Below are 25,959 nucleotides of genomic sequence, written 5' to 3'. Positions count from 1 at the left end.
GCATTTCGGTCTTTAATTTTTTTGCTGGCAGAGGGAGTCACCTATTCTGGGATATACTGATGCAAATATGAAGTAACTTTTTTTTGCTTCCATAGAGTGCCCACAGGTTTAAAGCTGTGTGCATGGGATAACTGTATGACCCCGTGGCTCTTACGATGGCCTAAAGGATGCCGGACGCAGACTGCCACCCAGCAGCAGGACTCAGGTACCTTACAGTCCGGTGGGGGACAGGACACCTTCACCCTCACGTGTCCCTGGATGAGGTCTGATTCAATCCTGTGCTCATTTTTGGTGTCCCAAGAGACAAATCCTTATGAATCAAATGCTCCCACTGTGTATTTGCAGGTGAGCATCCAGGCTGGTGGTGAGAGCTATGGCTGACGTGCTCTGGAAATCAGGCTGTGTTACCCTCCGAAGATGCACAGGGGATGATCCCCAAACTTGCCCTGCTCTTGTCTCAGCGGATGACCCTACAGTTGGTCTGTGCATGGAAGCTTCTCTCCAGCAAAACAATTGTCCTTTAGCCTACTACATCGTAACATGTGATTTAGAGATGATTCATCCCTTTTATTTGAGCCTGGACTTGGCTATTATCTTGCATTTCAGCCAAATATTATTAGGAATGTTGATGTGTCTACACAGGGACATTTTCTGCAAAATTAATCTAAGAACTTTGAAAATGAATGAGCGTATGTAAAATATTTCTTTGGAACAAAAATGGATTTAATTTAGTTTATCTTAATGCATTTTGGAAACAAATCACAACAAACCAAATAAAGGTCTCTGTTATTCTGTCCACATAGAAGCGAATGCAGCTGAATGAATTCACTTTAAATTCCAGCCTTCAGTTAGTCCAGGTTAATTTTCTCAATTTTCCCATGTAAACAAAAAAGAAGAAACAAATCCCAGTTCAGTTACGACAGTGATATTCTCAGCTTTGAAATCTGCAGATCTGGGAGGCTGTCCCCCATGTTGTCTTTTACAGAATGGAGTATGCCCGAGGAGCGGGTGGTGTCTAAAGGCCCTGCCTGCTCTCTCGATGGCATGGCCATCAGCTCAAAGCCAAGGGCAGCGGCAAGGTTGGCAGGTCTGTCATGCAGAAACCTTCCTACAACTTCAGGTGCTGGAAAACACAAGTGTTAGAGCAGGTGTAGGAAAGTAGCACTGCCTGGAGGTGATAACTGCACAATCTGAAGGAGACGGGTACCAGGAGTGAAGCAGAAAATCCCCTTCCTCTGTGGGAGCACTACAAACAAACTTACAGCTCTGAAATGTTTCTTGTGCCTTTGGAGATAAATAAATGTAGAAATGTAGAAATAACTAGGGTTTCCTGAAGAGACACAGGTGTGAGGACAGAGGTGTTACAAACCACCTGAGAAGTGGGCAGCATCACATCCCAGGCTGGAAAATGGAGGGGGCACATGTGAGACAGCACGTTCCCATGGGGCTCAGCCCATTACAGGAGCAATACCAGGAAGATGAAACAAATCTGACAGCAGCAGTGACTAAAGGAGAACAGCGAATTAACTGTCGGTGCTAATGAGGAGAAAAAATTGCCAAAGCCTCTTGCTACAAAATGGGTCCCCATGTATAGTCACGGCCCCGGGAAAAGTGTTAATTTGGCACATGCCCACTCATTTGAGAAAATCTTATAATGAAATTCTGGCTAGCGGTCATGGGTATCGCTTAGAGAAGCTCATCTGTGTTAGAAGAGTGAAGGCGCCTCGGAGAGATGCTGCTGGTCAGAACAGTAGGTGAGTGGGCTCTGGGGCGCAGACCTGGCAGGACAGAGGATGCTCTTCACCAGCACGTCATGCAGAGAAAGAGCTTTTAGTGTCTTCAGTAAATAAACAAAGGATACAAACATTTGAAGATATCACATACGTACTGTAAAAGGCACTGATCCTTTGCTAAGGATGGGAGCGATTGATATACTCAAGAAGAGAGAAAACTTTTCTATCAGAATGCTTTTTCAAGTAAATCACTGCTGTTGCACAGTTTGGAAGCAAAAATTTGCATGGAAAGTGCTGACCAAATGTAATTTTCATAGAAGAACAAAGAGAAAAAAAGCAGAATTTATATTATGGATGGTTAGCTAAAAATATTGGTGCCCATTATCACTAAGCAAAGATCTCAAAATCATGTACAACATTTCTTAAGAATTTAAGTTTGGGTTTTGTTTTGTTTTCAATTAATTTCCATTAAATTTTCATTTCCCTTGTATTACCATTTATCGAGTTGTTCTTGTGCAGTTTTCTGTAGGGACAAGAGTTTCTCTCAACCATTTCCAGACAGAATATTCATTATTTAGTTGAATGGACTGAAAAACAAAGAGGCCCCGCCATGGCCAGGGCCACAGAGCAATGCAGTAACGCAGCTGGGAGTGGATCCAAGCCGTGGCTCCTGGTCTCTGCTCTCATCACTAGGACAGACTCCTCCCTTGAAGGCAAAAGGGGAAATGAAAGTGATTGTAGGACACTCTCCAGGGCACAATCACAAGCTAAATAGGCTTTGTTTATGTAGACGGCTTTCTAAAAGTCAAACCATTGATAATGGGGGATCTTAATATCAGGCTGTTGTCTGGGATAACCACAGTTGACTCGCTGGGGACTGCTCTTGGAGGGCGTACAGCATGCTGTATTTACACTGATACTCCAGCAGTCAAGATCAGAAGCAGTTTTGGACTTGGTCCTAGGAAACAAGCCAGGTATGATAAATAAGATATATTCCGGGGAATATGTAGGGCCAGTGAATTACAGAGGCAGGCTTGGTATCATGGCTGTCTTGCCTCTCACCATTCGCACTGGGAACACAGCCCAGTGTCATCCAGATGGCTTTGTAAATCCTGAAGAAGCACACCGGCCTCCCCAGAGCGTCCAAGATGTGGGTCCTTTTCCTCTGCCATCTACAGCAGCTTTCCGAGCTGCTGAGCCAACTCAAGATGGAGCTGGCTGAGTGTCATTAGCGGACAGAGGCAAATAGCATCATTCTGGGTTAGCTCATGTACGCATGACTTGTTGTTTGAAAAAAGACCTTGAGCTTTGCTGAACCCAATGTACTCATCTTTGATTTTCGCTTTCCCAGCAGAGATACACCCACATTTCTCCAAAGAATTACAGTTAGTTTGGTCCAGGCATTAGTTGAATAACTTCACTTCTCATTGCCCCTGCTTTAGAGCATCTGAGAGAATAAGCTGATCTGGAAACGCACCACTTCTTGTTTGCTCTTTCCTCAGGGAACATTATATTATTAATGTTTTGTCATAAGTATCTGGAAGTTATGGAAAATGTTCACCGTCTCCTGCATTCAGGACTTCTAGAACCAAAGTTTTATCACCCGAAACAATGCGCCAGAGAGTCAACTGCTGGTGTCAGCCAGGAAACAGGGAACAGAGACAGTGTTGGCAATTCAAGGGACCGATCAGGCATCAAGAATAATAATAGAAAGATATTATGAACAAATGATTCATGAGAAAAGAAATAAGCTGAAATGTCCTGATGCTGCTAAATAAATATTTTCCAACGACTAATAGCTTTGCAGAAGATCTGTTAATGTCAGATTTGCTAATATTAAGAAGAGAATAATATATATTGTGAATATTACTCAAACTTACAAATTTGAATAAGTTCCTTCCTAAGACAAGGACATTTCTTTTCCATTTTCCTTGCAGTTTGTGAAGATAAACTCAATGACTGAGATCAGAAGAATCTTAGAACAGAAACACTCTGCAGAAATTTTAAGTTGTTGTCATTAAACCCAAAACACCATCAATTTTAACTGCATATTGAAACCCCCCCTTCTCACCTCCCAGACAGTGGTCTCATGGGAGCTGGAGCCAGGCCACCCAAATATAATCAGCCACCCACAAAAGACAGGAAAAAAAGAAAAGGCTTTTAGTGCTGATCAGTCAAAAACCTGACATAAATGTCATTTTCATTAAAGCTCTTCCACTTAGTGACTGTGAAAGTCCTGCCATATCCCTGTGAATTTTCATACTAAATACCTTCTAGCAAGTGAAATGCACACTGAAGTAATGGATCAGTAATTCTCAGCTTCCTAAGAGGAAACCTGGTTTGTGGATTTTTCTATGTATTTAAGAAAATTGCTTTCAGATTCCTCTTCATATTCACACTCAGGCTTTTAATTTCTAATTCCCCATCACTCATCTCTCTGCCTGGACCTGGTTTTCCTGAGAACATTAGAGGGCTTCATTCTCCATACTTGGAAATTTTATGGGACTTCAATTTTTTTTCAGAAAAGGAGAAAAAAAAGAGCTAGAAGAGTTAAACTGCACAGGATTGATGTTTTGGTTAGACAGTCTGAGTCTTGAATTCTGGAAAAAGCACTGACTGTAACCTGAAACTGAGATTATTTGTGCAAATATTTAGTGCCATTGTCCCCACCATGTTCTTGCCACCACGGCCTGAATCCTGCTCTTGTGTGACCCCGAGCGCTTGCTTGCTGTCACCTAGCTCAGCTCCCCTCTGCTCCCAGCTGCCCATTCACACAGGCTTCAAGCACTGAACATTTCTGACAGGAAATAACGTCTTGCCAAAGCATGGCAGCTCAGCAAAAGCCATTTCCAAGTGACTCACTGCAAGGTGCTGCAGGAGGTGAGAACTTGCACGGTGCAGATTATCAGCCTTCTCTCCTGCTGACTAATTCCCTGGTATGAAGTGAAATTCTAAGACCATATTGTGCTTTTGATTACCGCTGCCAGAGATATGGAAAGCAGCAACATGTCCAGACTCTGGCAGCAGATCACAAAGACACAAACCCAGAGAAACTACCTGCAGCAAGAGTGGTTCTTCCTCCAGTAATGAAATCTGGCCTGAGCTCTCCCTCCTCACTCACCTGTCCAGGGGCAGCCCTGTCCCAACATGTGCATTCTGTCTTCAGGACTTAAAACCCCAAATGTATTGAGTCTAAACCAAAGCTTTCACCACCTCTCTCAGATGACCTTCCCATGGCTTAATGCAGCAGCGTCCAGCCTTGCTGCCCATGGGGTAGCTGGGGGTGCTCGGAAATCCCAGGACACAGACTGATTTGCCCAGGACATGGGTTGGTTTGCCCTAGTGGGAGCAGGGACTGCTTAAGGAGTGCTTTTCAGGAGAAATGCTCAGCTCTGCAATGGAAAACACTTTCCAAGACTATCATGTGCTGAAATTCCCACCTACCCAAGTCACAGCTTTTAAAAATTTTTGTTCTTTATTCCCTAGTTTGAAAACAATGTGAACAGCACAGAGTGCAACCTCAGCTCAAGTTTAAAATGGAAATTAAACATTTTTCTACTTCCATTTGCAAAGACCTTCAGGCTCAGGCTTTTATATGTTTTACATATCTGCACATTATATATCTTGCCAAAAAAAAAAAAAAAAGCAGCAGCTTCTTTTCTTAAATATCCCTCCTTTATGGGGCAAAACTTAGCACCGTCATTGGGGCTTCAGTGAATTTCTCTTAAGTACTGATGCAATGGATGAGGGACACTCCTTATTTACTAACAAATGATTAATATCAGGTTTAGACATGCTGAGAAAAACAATTAAAGCTTTAGCATCAGCTCCCTGATCGTTCTACCTTGCATAGTTTTACTATTGGAGCCTGCCAGGATCAGACCATGGAGTGGTCCATGATGACCGTGCTCCCCTTTGAGGGGGCTCTGAAGGAAATACAGAATGTCCCAAGAGGAAAATTATTTAGCTAAACCCCAAAGTCCTCTGCTAATTTATGCAAATATTTATGCATAATTTATGCTAATGTATCCCATGATGTTGATAGACTCTAGCCATCCATCATAAATCTCAGGCCCTGGCTGGCTGCATGAAGCCTATAAGGAGGGTGGATGGTTCTGACAGGGCTCTGTGCCATAACAAGGATCTTCTCAGGACATCTCAGTGCAGGATCAAGGCCCTGGTTTGTACAAAATCCCAAACAGGCCTGAGCTTGTTCAAACAAAACCCCTGCTTTCTGCTCTGCCTGCAGATGTACATTTTGGCTGCAGAAAGAGAACGAAGCTGAAGGGAAGACTTTGTTTTCAACTACAAAGTTGGAAAAAACTGGGAAAATGAAGCTAACTAAAACTGATGGCCTATCGTTCCAAACCGCAGCAAACCTCCGGACTCCATGCAGAGAAAGCAGCGGCCTTGGGTGATAAATTGATTGTTTTCCTGTTAGCTGTGGAATTTGTTAGTGCTGTAAAACTGCTGTCCATGCTGAGGACTCCTCCTGTTATTCTCTTGAACCAAGAGAGTAATAAAAGGCTTCTCTGGAAATTCTTTACATCTCCGTTTTAAACAGATGGCTGCTGAACTCCGTAAGGTCAGCAGTACACTGTCTGATTATCACCACGTGTCTCCTTTAAGCAGAGTAAATTAGGAAAAGAGAAAAAAAACACCACAAAGACAGCTCAAGACTTGCTTTCTGCAGAAGAGCTTGGTGCAACCGCACATGGATTTCAATTTTGAAGAATCACAGGACATAATTCCCAGTGCTTCCCTGACTGATAGCAATTGTTGGAAAGCAAAAATAAACACGTGTGACTTATCGTTCACGTAGATCTAGGGGACAGAGCACCATATCCTTCACATGGGAAGGCAATTTGGTGAAGGAGACTCAACAAACTCAAAAGACTTAATCATGATTCAGTGCTGTGCTCCCACACTCTTACCAATGGGACCCATGCTCACATGCCAGGTGTTTGATTTGGAAGGAAGACATGCTCCAAAGATAGACATCAAGATAATGGTTGGATGAGCATAAGGGAATCTAATAAGATAAAAGTATATCAAAAGAAAATAGCTAAATGGAATTTGAAAGTCAAAAGCTGAGAAGTTTTTAAAGAGAGAGTTTCTTGTCTTGCTGTAAACATGAGATCAGATTTGCTGCTGGTAAACATCAGTGTCATTTCATTTACCTACTGGAATTAAACCAGTTTATTCCAGTGAAGATCTGAACAACCAGACTGCTTTCTCTTTTTAAATAATGCAGGAGCTATCTCTGCCCATGCCTGTACAAGGAGCTGCCAGCAGTGGGAAGGGGCCTGGTAGTACTGGCCAAGGACAGTATCGGTTTTGTTTCAACAGCCCGCTGACCATGTTGCCAATCCCGACCCTGACCAGGCACTTGCCAGCTCCCGCTTCCAGTCCTTCTGCCTGGCAGCACACGGCGGGCAGCTCCTTGCCAAAACAAGTCATACCATGGCACAACTTTGGACGAACACTGCCCCTGATTTTCCTCATCAACCAGCCTGACCTAACGGGAGGGCAGCAAATCCCAACTCTTGCAAATCAGCTACCTACCCACATGGAAGATATGGCAGCTCTGACTGGGGCGGGAGAGAAGGCGGCAGGGATTTTAGCTAATGATCCTTAACATCCAAGTGTCCCTACAATGCACATTCTCAGTTTGACATCCCTGCTGTGGTGTAAGTGGAAATGTCTTCCCTTTTCTCAGTGCGACACACAGTCCTGGCTTGCCACTGCTGGGAAAACGGACACGTCAGGGGGTCACAGAGGTGAGATAATCTCTACTTGCCGTCTGTCTCCCTTTCGGCCCAGACTCGCTGCTCTCTAACTCTGGTCTCTTTACCCGTGTCTGGTTTTAATCAAACCTGTCGGCATGGAGATCCTGACCTTCTGAAAAGCCTCCAGTCCCTGCACTATAATTAAAATGATTTATCTAATCCTGCCCCATCAAGATGGATTTCAGGAAGGAGAAAGTGCAAACTCCCAGCACTGGTGGAAAATGCAAATAAACAGAGCGTCGATCTGGCAGAGATAGCTGTCACTCAAACTGATCTCACCCGCTGGAAGGATCTAATCAAACACAGTCTGCCTCCGAGATACAAGGCTGGGAAATGAAGCTTTAAATGGTGTTTTCCTCCATGCTGAAATGGCTCAATTTATGCTTTGTTTTGCTTGTGAAATAACTGCTCTTTAAAAAGAAATGCTAATACTGCTACAAATAATTAATGTTATCTGAATCTATCAAATTCTAGGAGGGGGTGATTAGATTCAAAACAGCAGAGACATTTCTAATCTCAATGATACGAGACAATATAACAACAATGCCTACATTCTTAGATAACCTTTGCTCTCAGTCTTTTGCTGAACATCAGTGCTCCCAAGGCTATCATATGTTTATTTCTTAAGCTGAAATGTAACATTTTACCCATATGTTGATATTAAAACAAAAATTTCACTTCTGAACTCTTTAATCTTTTTATTCATGTGTTCTGTCGCTCTCAGGCAGGGATTGTGAGTACCAGACACTGCCTTCTGTAAAAATAATTGACTGTATTTTCTCTCCTCTGAACTAATTCACCACATTTTCTCCCTATCTATCATCTAGATGAATGCACTGTGTTTTCTATCTATCACCCTGCTAAGGTACTCATCACTGGGGTATGCAGCCAGCAGATAAAAAGTATAATGATGCTATATTAAATAAAGGAAATTGATGTCCCACTCTCAGAAAAACTGACCCAAATTCTAACAAATGGGTTGCCACAAGGAGAATTTGGCCCTCTGTTTCAAGCAGAGGGCTTTTCTGAAGCAGTGCTCCAAGTCCATGATATTCACAGGCTTTTCTTTGCAATGCCACATGGCCTGGGAAAGCCAGGGTTCATCTTTTCCTCCCTCTGCCCCAGCCCTCCTCGCTGGGGCTCACACAGCCGTCCTTGCCAATGCCCAGTTTGAGCCCAGGATTTCTTGCCCTGGTCAGTGTCAGCAAGGAGAACCAGGTGCTGTGCTCAGGTGAGCCAAGAGAGGACATGAAAGCTGTTCAGATTTAAGAGCCTGGCATCTAGCTTTTGCACCTCTAATGGCTCAGGCCTGGTCAGCATTTACCAGCAAGTTTTTCTCCTTGGTCAGAGTTTGGGTTGGAAGCTGCATTTCAGAGACAAACCCACAGCTTCGAAGGCTATTAAATGACTCAAGAAACCGGATCATTCAAACAGCAGCATATATGACAAAACTATATAAATTTAAAAGGTATGGTCAATATCTGCCTGATTCATAGAGGTAAGAAAAGCAAATCAGGATCCTCAGATGCAGTGATTCTTGGATGTAAAACAGTGCACCAGTTAGGGTCATTGGTGTGAATTTTTGTGTCATGGGAGTAGTCCAAACTACAGGACTGGGATCTGGGATCCAAAATGCAGTGAAAGCAACCCTTGCCTGCTTCACAGACAATTCATCATGAGAATGTCCATTGTGAACACAAAAAGGGAGATCTATTTTTTAAGTAAGTCTGTCCTGAGAATGGGCAGCTCTGGCCAATGCCCCTCTAATGTACCATATAAACTTTAATGTACTACCACTCCATTTCAGCTATGTTTTTTTCCCTCTCATTGCAGAATGCTGAATTACAGTTAAATGCTAGATGGTATTTCCTGACTGTGTGACTGATTGCTTGTCTTTGTGCATGGCTGGTTATTTGTTAGCAGTGAGCACTTCAAAGTCTAACAGTCAGTCCAGCCGCCCAGGAAAGTGGTTCAGCTCTCTTTGCCCACCCTACTACATTAGTTGAGAGAGAGGAAACATCTTTTGGCACTTCACCACAGAGATATGAGAAGTGACTGCGCTGCTTTTGATGCAGAGGCACCACGTCTCCCTGCCAGCCAGCACATCCAGATATTTTCTCTGTGGAAATTGGGACAGAGCTGGGAGGGGAAGGGGAGTAAATTACGCCAGGTGATCAGTCTGTAGCCTGTTTGCAGTATATCTCTTTATACCTGGCCAACTATAGAAGGTTTATGATGTGCTCTCCATTCTTAGCGAGGTTCCCCTACATTAAACATGAGGACAAACCTCCTTCTTCCAAGAAAATATATGGCAGGTGGTCTTGTTGGTCTTGTTTCTGATTTCTCTGCTGATGGGACAGCATTTAATTAGTAATTATGCTTATTAATTCCAAGAAAGTGGCCATTCAATCTGCGCTGAGATTTTGTTAAGCTTAGAACAACAAAGTTGGGTTCCTCCCTTTGGGCAGCGCCCAAAGCATCAACATACCTTGAAAAGCCAATTTTCAGAATGCTATATCATGTGTTGGCCTCTGCTTCGAGGGATATTTTGGCAGAGGTGGGTCACATTTTCAAGCTTTTGGTTTTGATTTGGAGAAAGTGTTTCCAGTAATTCTATGCTGTGGACAAGACATGAATTTCCTAGCTGCTGGGTTGTGAGAGGGAATCTTTCCCATCTCCATGCACAAGACCTATACTACTCCACAAAGCAATTTGCAGTCTGTCCTCCAGAAGGAATTAGGTGTAAACATGAAGACTGGATCCAGATGACAACATTGCCTTGGCCATTCATGCTAATTTAAATGCTCATTTAAAAAATCAAACGAACGGAAGAAAGAAAGAAAGAAAGAAAGAAAGAAAGAAAGAAAGAAAGCAAGCAAGCAAGCAGGCAGGCAAAAAGAAGCAGCAGCAAGCCAAAAAGCTCACAGCACCTGGCATAAACAGGAGCATTTGCTGTGGGAAGGGGAACCAGTTTCCTATAAAAGTATTTTAGCCACGAGAAATCTTAATCTATTGCATGTCAAAAGATTTGAGCTGGAAAATATTTCTGTTCTTTTCTTCCAGTATGTTTTGTCATTTTGTGCTCTGGGAACATATTGAATAGCTGTTAATAATTTATATCTCACAGTGGCACACTAAATCACTTGGCTTTCGGAATGGCTTTGAAACACAGGGTCCTTGGGTCTGCCCTGGATAATGAAGGGAACTCCTGAATCTTCCAGGTGCCAATAGATTTTGCTTTTATTTCTTGCAACAACGTGATATGCAGCCTGTTAGGACATGATGCATCTGTGAACACTTGAAAACGCTTAGACTGACCAAAAAAAAAAAAAAAAAAGAAAACCCCACAGCCTGATGAAAATACTCTCCAAAATCTGTCTGGTCCTTGGAAACATTGACCAGTTGGGATAACAACCATAAAACTGCTCATTGAAGTAATCCTTGCTCTGGGTCAGGAAGAATTTACTTTTTTACTTTTTTTTTTTTTGTGTGTGTGTGTGTGTGCGCGCGCAGTGTTTCCCTATTAGAGAAGATTATAATTTACTAGTCATATTTAGGGCCTGGGACTCAGCCCAGCCTTCTGCTAAGTTTGCAGCCTCAGCCACATCCCATCACAGCCCTAACTGACCCTCCTTCAAAACTGCCTGGGTGACACTGAATGGGCTGTGATAAGACACCACTAATAAAAGGTCTTTTGAAACCTTCAGAGAAAAATGCTACTTAATAGCAAATTGTTGCTGCCCTTATTTTGAAAAACTATTTTCCATACCAAGGACTTTCACTCTGAATAGCTCAGCAGGGCTTTTCCTGTAGACTTATTGTACTTTAAAAATGCAAAATTTGCATAGATCATCATGCAGAGGAGGCCGCAAGCAGAGGAAAGACAAAGAAAGGTACAGGCTGGGGGTAACGTAAGGAAAGGAACAGCTAGGGTAGTTACAGTTAGAGGAAAGATGCATGAAAAAGGAGAGAAACAAAAATGAAGTGCAAAGGGAAAGCAAAGGGTGTCATTCCAGTGACTTCAGCAGTGCAAATAGATCATCCACTGCTGCTGTTTAATTGGAGGGCAATTTATATTCTATTAGTTGCAAAAGGGAAGGTGAAAGATTTCTTATCTCTGCTGGGACTGAATCTCCTTTTCCAACACTGTGTCTGTGGAAGGCAGCCTTTGCTGGGCATGTGCTGCTAGCTATGGCACAGGGTTGGTGGGCAGCCGATGCACAATGCACCTTTCGAATGCAGGCTCTCTATCAGGGACAACCACTTGATCTTTCTAAAGAGTGCAAGACCCCGTAGGAAAAATGACTTTTACCTTTCTGTGGATTTAGAGCAAACTCTCATAAAGCAAAGTGTCTTCTGCAGAAGTTTGTGCGGTGCAAACGGCATCTCTCAGCAGCCGGGGAGTCATTACTCCGTTCCTGCGGTGCGCGTGTTATCTGCCGTGCACACCTCGGTGCAGTTCAGGCATCGCTCTCCTCAACACCCAAGGAGCCGATTAGCCTGGATGACACTGGGCGGGCTGCAGTGCACATGGCTTTTTCTTCCTTTTTATTTTCTAAATCAAAATTACATTGAAGACAGAAGATCTGTGGCAGTGCAAGGACGAGAGTGCCCTCTATTGTCACCGTGCTCTCCAGAATCTTCCCTCCTTCCTCTAAGGGCTCTGAAGAGACGCCTCTGCCTCGCAGCCTCTCATTTCCTTTCCTTGTTGCACGGTGATGGCAAGCCCAAAAGATTTAATATAATTCAAGCATAAGCTCTCTGTAGGTAATAATTAAACAGGGAATGCCGCAGCAGATGGATTTCAGATGCACCTGATCCATGAAGAGGCCAGAGTCACACAAATTGCCTTACAAAGAATGAACATTTGGGTATAAGAACGGAGTGAGGTGCAAAAATGTATGAAATTGAATGGCTTAGAACTAGCGGATGCCGCAGGCCCCACACAGGGCCCTGGGGCCTCCACAGGGCCTTGCCCATGGCCGAGGGACTCGCTGGGCCTCAAGGCAAGCACGGAGGCGCATGCAGTGCCTTCCCTCGCCTGCACCGCTTGCTGGGCAGGAATCGGGCTGAAGTCCTGTCAGGATCCTCTCGGATTTCCAAAGCAAGCAGGACGAAGTGTTTTTGTGCACACGCGGCGGTCGGAAGAGAGAAGTTCCTCAGCACAAAGGGGAGCCAGAACTCAGTGTAGAGACGTCAGCAGATCTTTGTTCTCACCACACGCACGTGCGAATTACAAACGTTACAACGTGTACCAAGGCCGGGGCCGGGAATCCTGCCCCCCCCGAGCCCCGAGGGCGGCAGCGGTTCATGCCCCGAGGCCGCCCGGCGCCGCCATGACACCGCCAGCGCCCCGGGGCAAGCCCTCCTCCTTCCCTATTGGGTGTCCCCGTCGCCATAGCAACAAGCAGCTTGGAGGCGGGCGCGGGCAGCCGCGTTCCCCTATCCAACGCGCCCTCGGGGCGGATCCGCGCTCTGATTGGTCACTGTCGTTGCGCGGTAACGAGGGGCGGGCTTTTCGCCCGCTACGGCCTCGGGTTTCCCTTCGTAATGGGGGGACCCGCCTCCTCATTGGCTACTGCCGTTGCCCCGGCGACGGGAGGACGCGGCGCGGCCTAGCGGGCAGCCATGGCTTGCCCTGGGGGAGGCCCCGGCGCCATGGCGCAGGCCGGGGGGCTGCTGACCAAGGAGCCGGCGCCGCAGGCGGTGCCCGTCTCTGACCTGCCCATGAAGGTGTGCGAGGTGGCCCTGAAGACGGGACCCGACTCCTCCAGCGGCCTGGCCACTGCTGCCTTCCGCACCGCCAAGTATCTGCCCCCTGAGTGGCACCAGCGGAACTCTGATCTGTACCACAAGGCCTTCGCTGGCTGCGGGCAGGCTGAGCGTGGCCGGGCCGAGGCCAAGGAGCTGGCCGAGCATGCTGCTGCCGCTGCCCAGCGTGCCCAACAGGACTCCACGGCCACCCTGGGCCAGCGCCTGCAAGACATACACTTCTGGAAGGCCGAGCTCCAGAAGGAGACTGAGGACCTTGATGCCGAGACTGGCCTGCTGGCAGCCCAGAAGCAGCGGCTGGAAAGGGCGCTCGATGCCACTGAGGTGCCCTATGCCATTGCCACCGATAACCTGCAGTGTCGGGAGAGGAGGCAACCCCCGGACCTGGTCAGCGATGAGGTGGAGAGAGAGTTGCTGAAGGTGAGCAGGATGTTAGGATGTTAAGGGTAGTTGGCTACCCTCTCTTAGCGCTGCCCTGGGCTTTAAAATGGTGAACAGCTTGGTCAGTAGGTGATAACTGCAGCTCATAAGGGTATCTTCTGGCAATGCACAGAGGCCTAGTGCCCCTTCCTGGCAGCCTGGACTCTATCTGTCACTCCACAGTTTAGGACGGATTATTTAAAATCCTTCCTCTGTTTAAAAAGTATTTAAAATCACAGGAGTATGACTAGAGGAGACTAGATACAAACAAAATCAAAGCAGAGGTTTCTTGAACCAAGATAGGCATCCTATTCTGGCATTAAACCTTTTCCAGCCTCCACTTGGATTAAAGTCCCCTCATCTCTGCACATTACACCTTAAAAATGCAGTACCCAATAAGCAGACTATTCAGGACCAGTGAAATTCTCCTTGCCTTTTTCCATGCTCAAGCTGTCCCAGTCTGGCAGTTTCTTCCATTACCTTTTACTACCGAGTCTGATGCTGTAGTCTTGCCAAGGTTCATGACGAGGTGGTGATCCAACACTGTACTACAGTGTCTCAGCACAAACCATCATTTTAAACGTCCTGCGGGACAGCAGCTGGCTCTCTCCAAACTCTACAACGTAGTTGTGTGACACCTGTATGAGATGATAGCTCCAGGCAAGCAGGGGGGCACAGACAGATGGTATTTCTGACAGTGTGACTTCAACAAACCTGAGACTCCTGAAATTTGCTTGATTCCTTTCCTCCCATAGAGGACTCTTTACTCCAGCTGACACTTTGTTATCTGTCACTGAGATCCAACACTGCGTGCAGATTGCCTTCAAGGCCGATGTAATTATTGTGGCTGCACATGTTACAGAGAACAGATTCTGGGTCATTTTTCATTCTGGAGCGATACATATTCTAGTGCCCCACAAATTATTTGCCTGCAGCCTCCAATATACTGTGAAAGTTGATTCATGATGAGTTACTGATTAAGCTAGATGATTAATATTTGTTGTTAGAAAAATATTGAAGAGATTTACACAGTTGATGGCATGATAGTATTTAGCAATATTTTAAATAGAAATTGTGTACAATTGCTGAATCAATATTTAAGAGGTTGTTCCAGTCAAAAATATAAATGTGAGAGTTAGTGTATAGGATATTTCAGTGTGTGAATTGTTACAAGATTCAGATGACAGAAAAAAATAATTTGATCAGCTGCTGATGTTTTAGAGATGTCTGTGAAAAGTCAGATTTACGCAAAAAAATAATTTTCTGGCCAGATTTCTCCCCTGTATTTCTTTCCTCCTGATCTCAGAGAATAGTTTGTTCATTGCTCAGAAGTCCATCTGCTGCTGCTAATTCTTCACCTGAAATTGTGATTCTCTGCTTGTGACGACAGACTGTCAACAGCCAAGTGGGATGTCATCAAAAAAGAATGATGTGAGTTCAGATGAGGCGTGTATACCAGCAGCAGATGGACTCTAGAGAAATGAAGATTTTGTTGCTATGCCAATGACCTTTGCAGTGCAGAGGGAAGAGGAGTACATAACATCAGAGGAAATCCTTCCCATTTTCAGAGAGGAATAGATTTTATGGCATGAATGTTTGCAAATAGATTTTAAAATGTGCCCTCTGTGGCTTCGTCAGCTCTTTAAGCTGCAGCTATACTCTATACCTCTTCCACTGCAAGAAATCAGATGATACCTTGTATTTCTTACTCTCTCCAAAACTGACTAATAATTCTTGACACTTAGACCTGCTCTTCCATGAATTCTGATTGTTCGCTATGCAGATTTCCAAGTTAATGGCCCAGTTCACTGGTAGCTCTGTGTTATAACACTTGCTTATTTGGAGGAGTTATGCAAATTTTATCACTAAAGTACTGACATACTTTTTCTGAATGTCGCTTACTTGTCCAGTCACTTTCTAATCTTAACTCTCTTAAGAAATGGTAATGCAAGGGGGATCAAGAGTAATTTATTCTCTTCCCATGCAAAAACTGAGGAAAAGAAGAAATAGTTTCCACAAGTCAGCTATATGAGGAAACAGACATTCTTTTCCTTGCAATTTTAATTGCACAGTTAATTGATATTCTAGGACATTTTCCTTCCTTTGAAATTCTTCCTCTCCTACTAGCAGCCCAGGCTTGTGTTGGCTTCATTCTCTGGTATCTCTGCCATGTTCCTGCCAGCTCCCATGGACAGGAGCATGGGGGAAACTGCAACTTGGGGAAGAGCATGTCTGGACAAGGCACTTCCTTTCATATAGTCATGGAAAAGCTTTTCATAGGACATCGGGTTTGTTCCTGCTTTCAGCTTTCTGCAGCAGTGAAGAACATTTCCCAGTTCCCAGAGCATCCTGCGGAGATAACCACCTTTCAGCAGCCCCTTGGCAGATGACATTTAAAGAGACAACATCAAACACACATACACAAGCAGTTTTGAATCTCGGCATGTAATTGCACTTTTATTATCTGTTCAGTAGGAATCACTTCAGATGACTCACAAAGAAAACAGAAGTATCTCTGATGAAAGCTTTATGCATCCAGATAATATATGGGGTTTGCCTATTTTTTGGCACACCATCTATTTCTTTTAGGGAGTTTTGGTTCCAACTCATCTGTCCTATTTGCTTTGCAGCATGGAGTTGTATTTAGATCACCTATTGTGATACATACCACCACTAAATAGCCACTGCTGGAATGAGGGATGAGGGTATTTAAGTGAAAGCTGCTCACGTGCATAGTAAAATCAGCTGCTCCTCAGAAGTTCATTGACTCCATTTAACAGCATATTCATCTTTTCTTAATGCAGTTCTGGTTAAGAAAAAGAAGTGGAAGGACGCAACTGTTTTTCCAATAAAGAAGGATCTTTGATGACTGACAATAAGATAAAATCTCTCAAATAGAATAATTTTATTTCTTTATGCTGCTGCATTGGAAATAGCTGAATTCATAAAAAGCAATACATGCATCTGTTTTGTATGAGGCTTTTGACTTTCATAACCATATGACATCTCCTCTGAATCCCCTTTGCATCACTTTAATGACAGTTTAGTATGTTTATGTGCACGCATTTAATATTGAAAATGTAAGCCCTAGCAAAGGACTTGCCACGTGGTGGTATACTGTCCATAAATCATGTTTCAGCTGCATATATCTTGCATTTCAAGGTTATTTCCACATGTCCAGTGTCCAGACTCATTAACTGAGTGCCAGATATGACTGTGGAATAAGTGGATGTACTTACATTTATGCCATTTTTTTACCGTAGACTCAGAGTGTTGATTTGTTGTGTGTTTGCTTCAACAATGAAGTCAGCCCCAGCTATTCCCTGATGCTGAAGACAAAGGCATTAGCCAAGATCCTGTCAACTGTGTAAAATTAAAGTTTAAAAAAAGCGGAGAAAGGATACATATGTATGTATGCCTGCTAACTGCAATAATGGGGCAAGGAAAACAACAGAATACCATTTGCAAACACTGGGATCTGCAGCTTTGCCAAGTGAACCAGTGTGCAATAGGACAGTCCTGCACATAGACACCTCAGTGAAGAGTGCAGTGCTTATCTTCAGCATCTGCAGATCACGGATTTTGAAATGACTTTTGGAGACCAGCAGGAAAAAGGCCAGTCACAGAGCTGAGATTTTGAAGGCTGTTACCTGCTTTCACTCCCAGCTGTAATGAATAAGTCTTACTGTTACATGCTGTTTGGGAGTCTAATTCTAGTGAGTACCGTAAGCTAGCTTGCTGATGTGTGGGACATCTGGTGTCGCGTTGTTACTGATGGATGGATGCAGCTGGATTTGTAATCAAGGGCAACTGCACAGCCTCTCTCACGGGGTTCTACCAGTTCCTCTTAGCTGCTCTCTGACTGTGTCATTCTGGCCCTGGGTGCTGTATTTAGACATTGCTGACATCTGCAAGTCACTGATGTAAAAAGACAGGCTGCAAAAAAAAAATGAATTTGTAAATTCATGGAAGGCACAAACATCTGCTCTTAAACGTTTTCTTTGCACCATTAATTAGACACTTACAAAGTCATGAACTGGAATGGTTTTATCACTAGATTTGAGGAAAATCCAACTTTGGCATCATAAACATTAAATACTGTAATAAAATAAGTAAGTGGCACACTAAACTATAAAATGTTCTCTCCCTGTTAATTGACAACCATTTATAATAACAGAGGTTTATTATTAGTATTAACTGTGGAGAAGACAGCTGAAAAGAAGCCAGGATCACTTCAGATTTGACAGTATTTCATTTTAATAAACAGCACATGAAGACATATATGGGGAAAATAAGGAGAAAAAAAAAGACATTTCATCCACCAAGTCATCTCATGAACTGAAGAAATGCAAATCTCAGTTAATGTTGTCCTCTGAACCAGAGATGCTGCTAGCTACTAAAACTCTTTCACATGCTTTTCCTCTCTTAATGCAGACTGAGCCTTCAAATGAATTGCCAACACAATTCTGTGCACACACTACGTAAAGGTCATCTATTCTGCCACTTGCTAAAGCCCAGATCTGCCCCCAGGATTTTAATGTGGAATCACCCACATTTTTATGGCTGAAATCACAAAGTCCGGGAGAGCTGTGTTTCTGGCTGCAGCGTTCTCTGCTGTGGTTGTTGATGGAATTTACTCTGCAAAGAAAATGTGAAGGAGCAGACATGACATTTTGTAAATCCTCCGCATGGCATATGAGATTCCCAGCTCCTGCTCCTCTGCAGGTTGTGCTGCCTGCCAGGCGTCCGTGCAGCGTGGACCTTCTCCCACATCAACCCCACAGCCAGCCACAGCTACGAGTGGGCAGCAGGCTGGATTGTACCACCATGGCCAACAGTACAGCTGGGACTGAGGGACCTAGATCAAAGGATCTTCATCCTCAACCTAGTGCCACAGCTTTTCCCAGCCACACAATCTGACTTTTTAACTGTTTTAAAAGTTGAGAAAAATCATTTACTAGATAAGCGTTGAAAATTCATTGTCATTTACACCTGCTTATTCACTCTAACTAGTCTTAGACTTCCATTAATTACGAGAACTGTATCTTCAGTTTTAAATGTCACATTTGAATTAATATCTCCTCAACAGGGAATCCATTTTTAAATTTTTATTTTAGGTCATTCAACAAGGGAATTCTTTATTTTTGCATTATTTCACTCTTTCCATGTGAGAGACCTTAATTGCTAAAGGAAGGCTTTTCTCATTTAAAATTGTGCACATTACTCAGAGGAAACTGGTTGTCTCTTTATTTACATGGAGACTGATTACCCAACACAAAATAATATCAATTACTATAAATGTAATTCTGACTCCTGGATCTTTCTAATCCTTTAAAATCCTTTTGAATTTTTACTTTTACAATTCAGCCATTGTAATACTTCCTGCCTGCAGAAAGTGAGTTTTAGTGTTCTCACAGTTTGTAAAAGGATACCCTCAGCTATTTATTTATTTAAATTGTGCTCTTTCAGAGCCTTAAAAAAGAATATTTTCTTTCCAATCATGATTGTTCTTTTCCATTTAGAATAAAATGATCTTTTTTATGGTCCCTGTTGGTTTCTTATGATGGAGAAACTGACTCTGCAGGGACATATGCACTCATTTATTTGTCAAAAACAGTACAAGGATCAACGAGTGCCAGCAGTGTTCTGGGAATAAAGTTTATTAGTAAGTATATACTCCCCTAGCTGTCATTGGATGACTGTCATTGATGTAAAACAGCAAAATTAATTAGGAGTTTTTCATATACAAAAGCTCTTTTTAATATCTGAGCCTCAAATATTAAATTCCTTTAAACAATAAAAAAGAAAATGCTTGCTTGACTGGCTTTTATATAATAATATGTAATCACCAGGTCAATAAAGTCACTTCATAGAGCATTGATAGTTAATCCCCAAAGCAGCATTATTGCAGTCAAAAATGAGCACCAGGTACTTTTTGTTCAAAAAAGATTATTAGAAAGTGTGGTCTTTTTTGGTTTGGTCATGTTTGTGTTGAAATGAACATTCCTACTAAAACCAGCTTGAGCTGAAACATCGGATCCATTATCAAGGTGAGGCAAAGCTTCGTGACTTTGAGCAGTCACTGTCTTGCAACTCAGAGGAAATTAACCCCTCAAACAACATTGCGTATTTGAGATAATTCTGTGGTCTTTGATACTGGCCATCACCAGAGGCAAAACGAGTTCTGAAATAAGTAGATCTAATACAAAAATTAAAGCTGTAAGTGCCACTGGGTTTATATTATGACAGCTTTCCTATACCTGCTGAAGCAGACAATAGCTGTATAAATCATAGAGTAGTAACTTCTATTTTTAGTTAATACGAAGCATTCAAAGGAGGCAGACCAACAGAAGATTATGATACTGCCACTTCTTTATGTTAAATAGCACCTTATCACCATATGTCAGACAAACTGTATTTCTGGAGATCTGCAGGAATCTGATGGGAAGCCTCTGCCTTGCATACAGATAAAACGCTTACTACAGAACAAGGCAGCGGGCTCTGATGGTATCTGAAGGGACTCCAGGTTCTAGAAGCCAGTGTCTTGCCGGAGAAGCTGATCTGTTCTATCACGCCCCTGTGCAAGGCAGCAGCCTCTGACATCTGAGTCGTGTTTGCGGGGCAGACAGTGTTCTGTTCAGTATTAAAATGGCACCTTGTGTTTGCACAGGACAGTGACTCTGGTCTCCTGCTGAGCATGGTGCTGTTGCCTTATTTTTCCCTACTTCAAGACCATGCAAGTAATCCAGATGTTCTGTTTCATCGGATAGAAGATGGGCTTTTTCATAGACTACACATGCAATATGAAAATAATGAATCCCCAGGCTTTAGATGTATCCAAGTATTGCTGACGCCTTAGACTTATAGCTGAGTTACCCCGGTATCGGCTAACTCCTCAGAATACCTTTTCTTGTAATAATAAGGTAAGAGTGGGTAATGAGTAGAAGATGTAAGTATTTTCCCACAACCGTTGAAATCAAATTGCTCTGCAGGATAGCATATACTGCACTGGATATCACAGAAGTCTGAATGTTTTTATCTAGGAAGTTGAACTCATTAGAAATATCCAGGAGCTTTTGAAAAGAACTTTGATACAAGCTGGCAACCAGATGCGGTAAGACATTTTTCATGCTACATTAGTAACTAATTTATATAGCCAAATAATTCCTGACATATAGGGCTACAATGCCCAGTGGATAAAGTTCATAACCATGCCAGGCTTATGAGCTACATGAATATCATTTAAACCTGAAAGGAGGTACTCAGTGATGAAGCTTGGGGATTTTCAGGTAGGGTAAGGTAAGAGAAGAGCCATGCCCTAAAGCCATGCTTTAGATTTTCAGCCCTGATTTCCAGTATGTGTATTCAGTTCTCCAAATTTCCAACAGTAAACTTCAGTGCAATAAAAATATTATCTGGATATCACTCTATGTTGTTGCACTTTATGATATATTTGTAGTATAGAATCTTTTAAAATTATTTATCTGGTCAGAGAACCTTTTCAAGATGAATTTTTTGCCGCCAGATGTCAGTATGAACTTAAAATATGAGACTTCACTCTACCTTCTGCATCAGCATGTATGTTCATTGCATTTCAAAAAGAATATTTGCTTTTAATTTATAACAAGCCCTTGGGAAAGATGTTACCCAAATCTTAATGTGCATCAATAGGACGAGTTAACCGTGGGAAACCTTGATATTTTCGGGTTTAATTTTTTTTTAATCTGGTCCAATTTATGCTATTCTACCAGATAAAATATTGTTTTTAGAAAGAATGTCTATAAATGCAAAATAATTTAAACTAGTTCTGGTATATCAGTTAGAGTCTGAGAGTAATCTACTGAGGTTAGGCTTCATTTTTTATAGTTGTTTTAAGATCATTTTAGTACTGTCATTGGCCAGCACAGTCTTTTTAATTCCTTAGTTGAGAGTGACATCTGGTGTTAACAGCTGATAACGACCCACTGTCTTTTGTAATCTGAAGTCATTCCAATTAATTTAGTGACATGTGACTCATTTAATTGACAATAAAACAGCAGTTTTAACTCTGAATATCATTGTACCTGTATCTTCCAAAGACAGATTACCCTGTCTGCATGCTACAGTCTTTGAAAGGCTAGATAGGAGGGCTCGGAGAATGATATAGGGTCACTTTATGAAGGTCTTAAATTTGAGTCAGGCTCAATATAGTAGTGAAAAAGGAGGACGGGTCTTCTATTAGCACTACCTGATTTTTAATCATAAGAAGAGCATTCTGTTGGGCAAGCCTCCTACCTATTCTCCCCATAATAACTGCAGCTGTAGCCACTATTGAAAAAATCCTCTGTGTTTTAGGATTATTAGGTAAAACCCAAAGTCCAACAACTCTTTTGTCTCCGGCTTTAAGAAGTGAGAGACTACCCTAAGTCTTCAGTAGGCACAGAACAGTACTGAAGGTTTAGAGTAGTGGTTAGCACATCAGTCTTCCCGTTGTTCTAGCAGATAGTTGTCAGAGAGAGTGTTTGGTTAGGATTTTCGGGACAAAAATGAAAGTGTATCTTCTCATTGTTCTTTGAAAGACAAAGGCTCGGAGCCCAGCTTCACAAATGTTTGTGATAGTTTTAAGTGTATTGTTTTCCACTAACAATGTGTGATAATGATGACTTTTCAGATTAAATCGCGATCAGAAAGAGGTTTGTGAAATGGACTGGTCAGACAAAGTTGAAACATACAACATTGATGTTAACTGTGGAAGATACAGTAACCAGAGCACCAATGTCCAGTTCCATCCTGGCTCAGTGAAGTTTGAAGAGAGGTGAGCAGTTATTGTCATTATCCTCCACAAATAACCCCAGTAAGATGCAATACATCCTTTGTGTCAGTGAAAGCCGTAATGCTGCTCTGAATTAAAGGTGTGATTGCTGCTTCTTTAGACATACAATGCCATAGCTTTAAAATAGCTGCATGGATAGTAAAGGTGGTGCTGCCATCTCAGCATGGCGCACAACTCATAGCAAAGTTGGTTCACTATATGCAGATTGAGTTTGCAGAAGTTTTTCTCAGAAATAATTGGCTTTATACTTTTAAAGCCTGATCTAAATCCTATTGAGACTTACCATATGACATCAGCAGGCATGCCATTCTTTCAGGAAAGGCACGTGCTACTTCCTCTACACAGAGAGGATTACTATTACTTGCAAAAAATCTTGTTTCTTTTTGTTTCAAAGTAGACACAGACTGTAAAGCTTGAATATATTCCTGTGTTTATTTGCTGATGACTTAACTGCTTGTGCTTGCACAAAAAAGTATATGTATAATTTTTTTGCCTTAGCAGTATTAGCTAAAGATGGAAGAACTTTGGATGATTTTGTGTCATATGTTACTTCCCTCAGAAGCCACAAGATGAATGAGAGTTTATTAATTTTATAAAAGAGTAGTCTTCTTGCTTCATGGTAAGTCTAGACTGCATGCAACAGCAAAAACAAACAGATGTTGACAACACTTTTGCAGCGAGAGAACCAGCTTCAGATTGTCTTCTTAAGTGCAACTTGAACAAAAGAGCAAGGTTCCTATTTGTATACCATCCACCTCTTCTTCCAGTGCCTCAACACCGGAGACATGGGCCAAGTTCAGTCATGACAACATCTATAGGGCAGAACGAGAAAAACTGGCTTCCATCAATCTTCGTGCCTTGATTGACAATATTCTTCATGATGTATCTGAGGACCTGAGGATGCAATGTGCTGCTGTTAACGAGGCCTTTGCCAAACGCTGTGAGGAACTGTGTGACACAAAACACAAACTAGTCCATCATTTGAAAAAAGTAAGTGTTATTCTTGAAATGCTGCCTACAGTAGATTTATCCTCCAGGAAAAATGTCTTAATCCATGTCAGGTACAGAACGCTTATTTTGTGTCAGCTTATCATCTGATAAGAGTACTTCTATTTCTGTACTTCTATTTCTTCTATATTCTGGCCAAATAGGAGGTCAAAACTATAAGTGACTCACTAGGACCGTGAAGAGATGTATAGCATGCACAAAGACAATGTGTATTTTTTCTAAACAGTTCTTTTCCTTGGGTATCCTCTTTAGATCCTTAAGGAGGTTGGAGATCAAGAAGCTAACATTGCTGCTCTCAAACAAGCTATCAAAGACAAAGAAGCCCCACTGAAAGTTGCACAAACAAGGCTATATGACAGGTCTTTTAGGCCCAACGTGGAGCTTTGCAGAGATGAAGCACAATTCAGGTAAACACTATTACACAAGTCCTCCAAGGTATCCATTCTATCCAGAAGTGAGGTTAGACAGCTTTTGCACTTTTTATTGGCAACACATGGCCTTTAGCTTTTATTACTAGGTTTGACTCTGATATAAGTCAGAAATAATTCAATTGACTGAAATCACTGTGAGGAAAATACCATTTTAAGCTAATGCATTGGCAAATAGAAAATCTATAGACTCAACTCTGCCTTTTGTCCCTGTGTTTTCTTCTCTGAACTGTGTGGTTTCTTTTTGATTTAGATGATCCAAAAAAATCTGACAGCATGTGAATCACTTGCAACCCTTTTGCTGTTAGTAAAAGTTCACCACAAGGTGGACTATGCGCTGAATGAATTATGCTTCAAGTGCTGAGCATGTAAATGGGCTGCACATACTCATAGTCTGAGACAGGTCTACAGTGCTACAAAGCATTGGGCTGGTGGCATTTGATTTTCAGTAATAATCAGTTTTAAAACTGGAGGTCAACAAATCCTTTCAAATTAAAGGTCTGAATGTCACATTTGTCAGCTTTGATCTCATTATAAGCTTTGTAATTGATTCTCCTCCTTCACATTTTCCTACCTTCAGGAAAAGTGGGGAATCAGTTTTTGCAGGCAAAGGTGCCTACCGTTCAAAGCCAATATGCTGTTCTTTATAGAGTGAAGAAGAAGATATAGTTAATCCAGATGCTTTATACTGTCTCAGGCACACTCATTTAAGGTCCTGATTCAGCAAACCATCCATGTGCAAGCTTTTCAGTATGTACATTGCCTTTAATGGGATTTAAGGACACATGCAAGTCCTTTGCTGAATGGGCATGTGTTTAATTGCCAGGCTTATACTGTTTGTAGTTACTCAGTTTGCATAGCACACAGGGATCTTGTTTTGCCAGGAAGTAAATATGTGCCTTCTCTGCAGACAGATTGCAGTAAAGCACCTAACCCCCACTGACTTGTAGTTGAAATTATGTCCTACTTTAAAAATGGTTTGCTGCTTTTTAAAAATTATGTGCTTCTGCTTCTTTAAAAGCTTATATGCTTTTAAAGTAAAGACTTTTCTGATCTCTGGTGCAAGTATCATCTTTGCTACTTGAGTTTTATACCAGTGAACAGATGTAAAAAACCAGGCTTAACAAAATGCTGATCCAGTCAAACTGAGTGACTTACCTAACAATTTCTGTCCTATAATTCTTAGTCCAAGTGTCCCACAGAGTGGGAGAGGGTGAGGATGGATAGTTCCACTATGCTCAGTGGCAAAAGACATTCTTGGTACAATCTAAATCATGGGAGACTTCTGTACCGAAGCTGTGAAAGTAAACTCTGCTTTTGACCAAGTATGTAGGAGCTCTCTGAGGCCCTTTGTTGTGGAGTATTATGATTCTATAGCTGTTGATCTTTATTCCCATTACAGTTCATATGTCTTTTTGAACACCAATTGGCTTTTGCTCTTTTTTTTATTACTTAATGTAATTCTGTTCAGGTTGATCAGTGAAGCTGAAGAACTAACGGAGTCCACCGAATCCCTGAAGAAAAAACTGCTGGAATCTGAACAGTGTCTGAGGAACCTGGAAGACACACGTATGAATTTAGAAAAAGAAATAGCTGTGAAAACAAGCAGTATTTTTATCGATAGGCAAAAGTGCATGGCCCATCGCACACGCTACCCTGTTGTTCTTAAATTAGCAGGTTACCAGTAGTAATCTCTGTACTAACTATGCAAAGTCTGGAAGAAAAATGTAGTCTAGAATATTTCATATAAAATACATGGATAATATTATACACAGAAGTACTGTATTCACTGTTATTTTCCTCTGTTTTCCTCTGTTTGGGGTAAAATGCATTAAAATGGTGGGCTTTGAGTCTTGCCTTGAAAAGTTCTGTCTGAGTACAAATGTTTATAGTGAGTTTAAAACACAGCTTAAAGGTATTTCATAACATCATACATGCACAGTATGTGATATTTGGGGGTTTCACCCTAATAAGTGAATATGTTGAGTGAATATTTA

General features: G+C 42.3%; 1 protein-coding gene across 1 annotated transcript; it reads left to right on the top strand.

The window, feature by feature from the left end:
* Window positions 1-13,141: 13,141 nt before the first annotated feature.
* Window positions 13,142-25,745, top strand: TEKT4 (tektin 4). The gene is made up of 6 exons (XM_054843108.1): window positions 13,142-13,714; window positions 20,758-20,828; window positions 22,365-22,508; window positions 23,294-23,516; window positions 23,787-23,941; window positions 25,434-25,745. Exons 1-6 carry the CDS (start codon window positions 13,151-13,153, stop codon window positions 25,648-25,650), a joined length of 1,374 nt encoding a protein of 457 aa, XP_054699083.1. The 5' UTR covers window positions 13,142-13,150; the 3' UTR covers window positions 25,651-25,745.
* Window positions 25,746-25,959: the final 214 nt, after the last annotated feature.

This window comes from Grus americana, chromosome 15 (assembly GCF_028858705.1).
Source record: "Grus americana isolate bGruAme1 chromosome 15, bGruAme1.mat, whole genome shotgun sequence".
In the NCBI taxonomy this organism is placed as follows: Eukaryota; Metazoa; Chordata; class Aves; order Gruiformes; family Gruidae; genus Grus; species Grus americana.
Note: the sequence above shows the minus strand (reverse complement) of the source record. Positions and strands in the feature narration are given on the sequence as shown.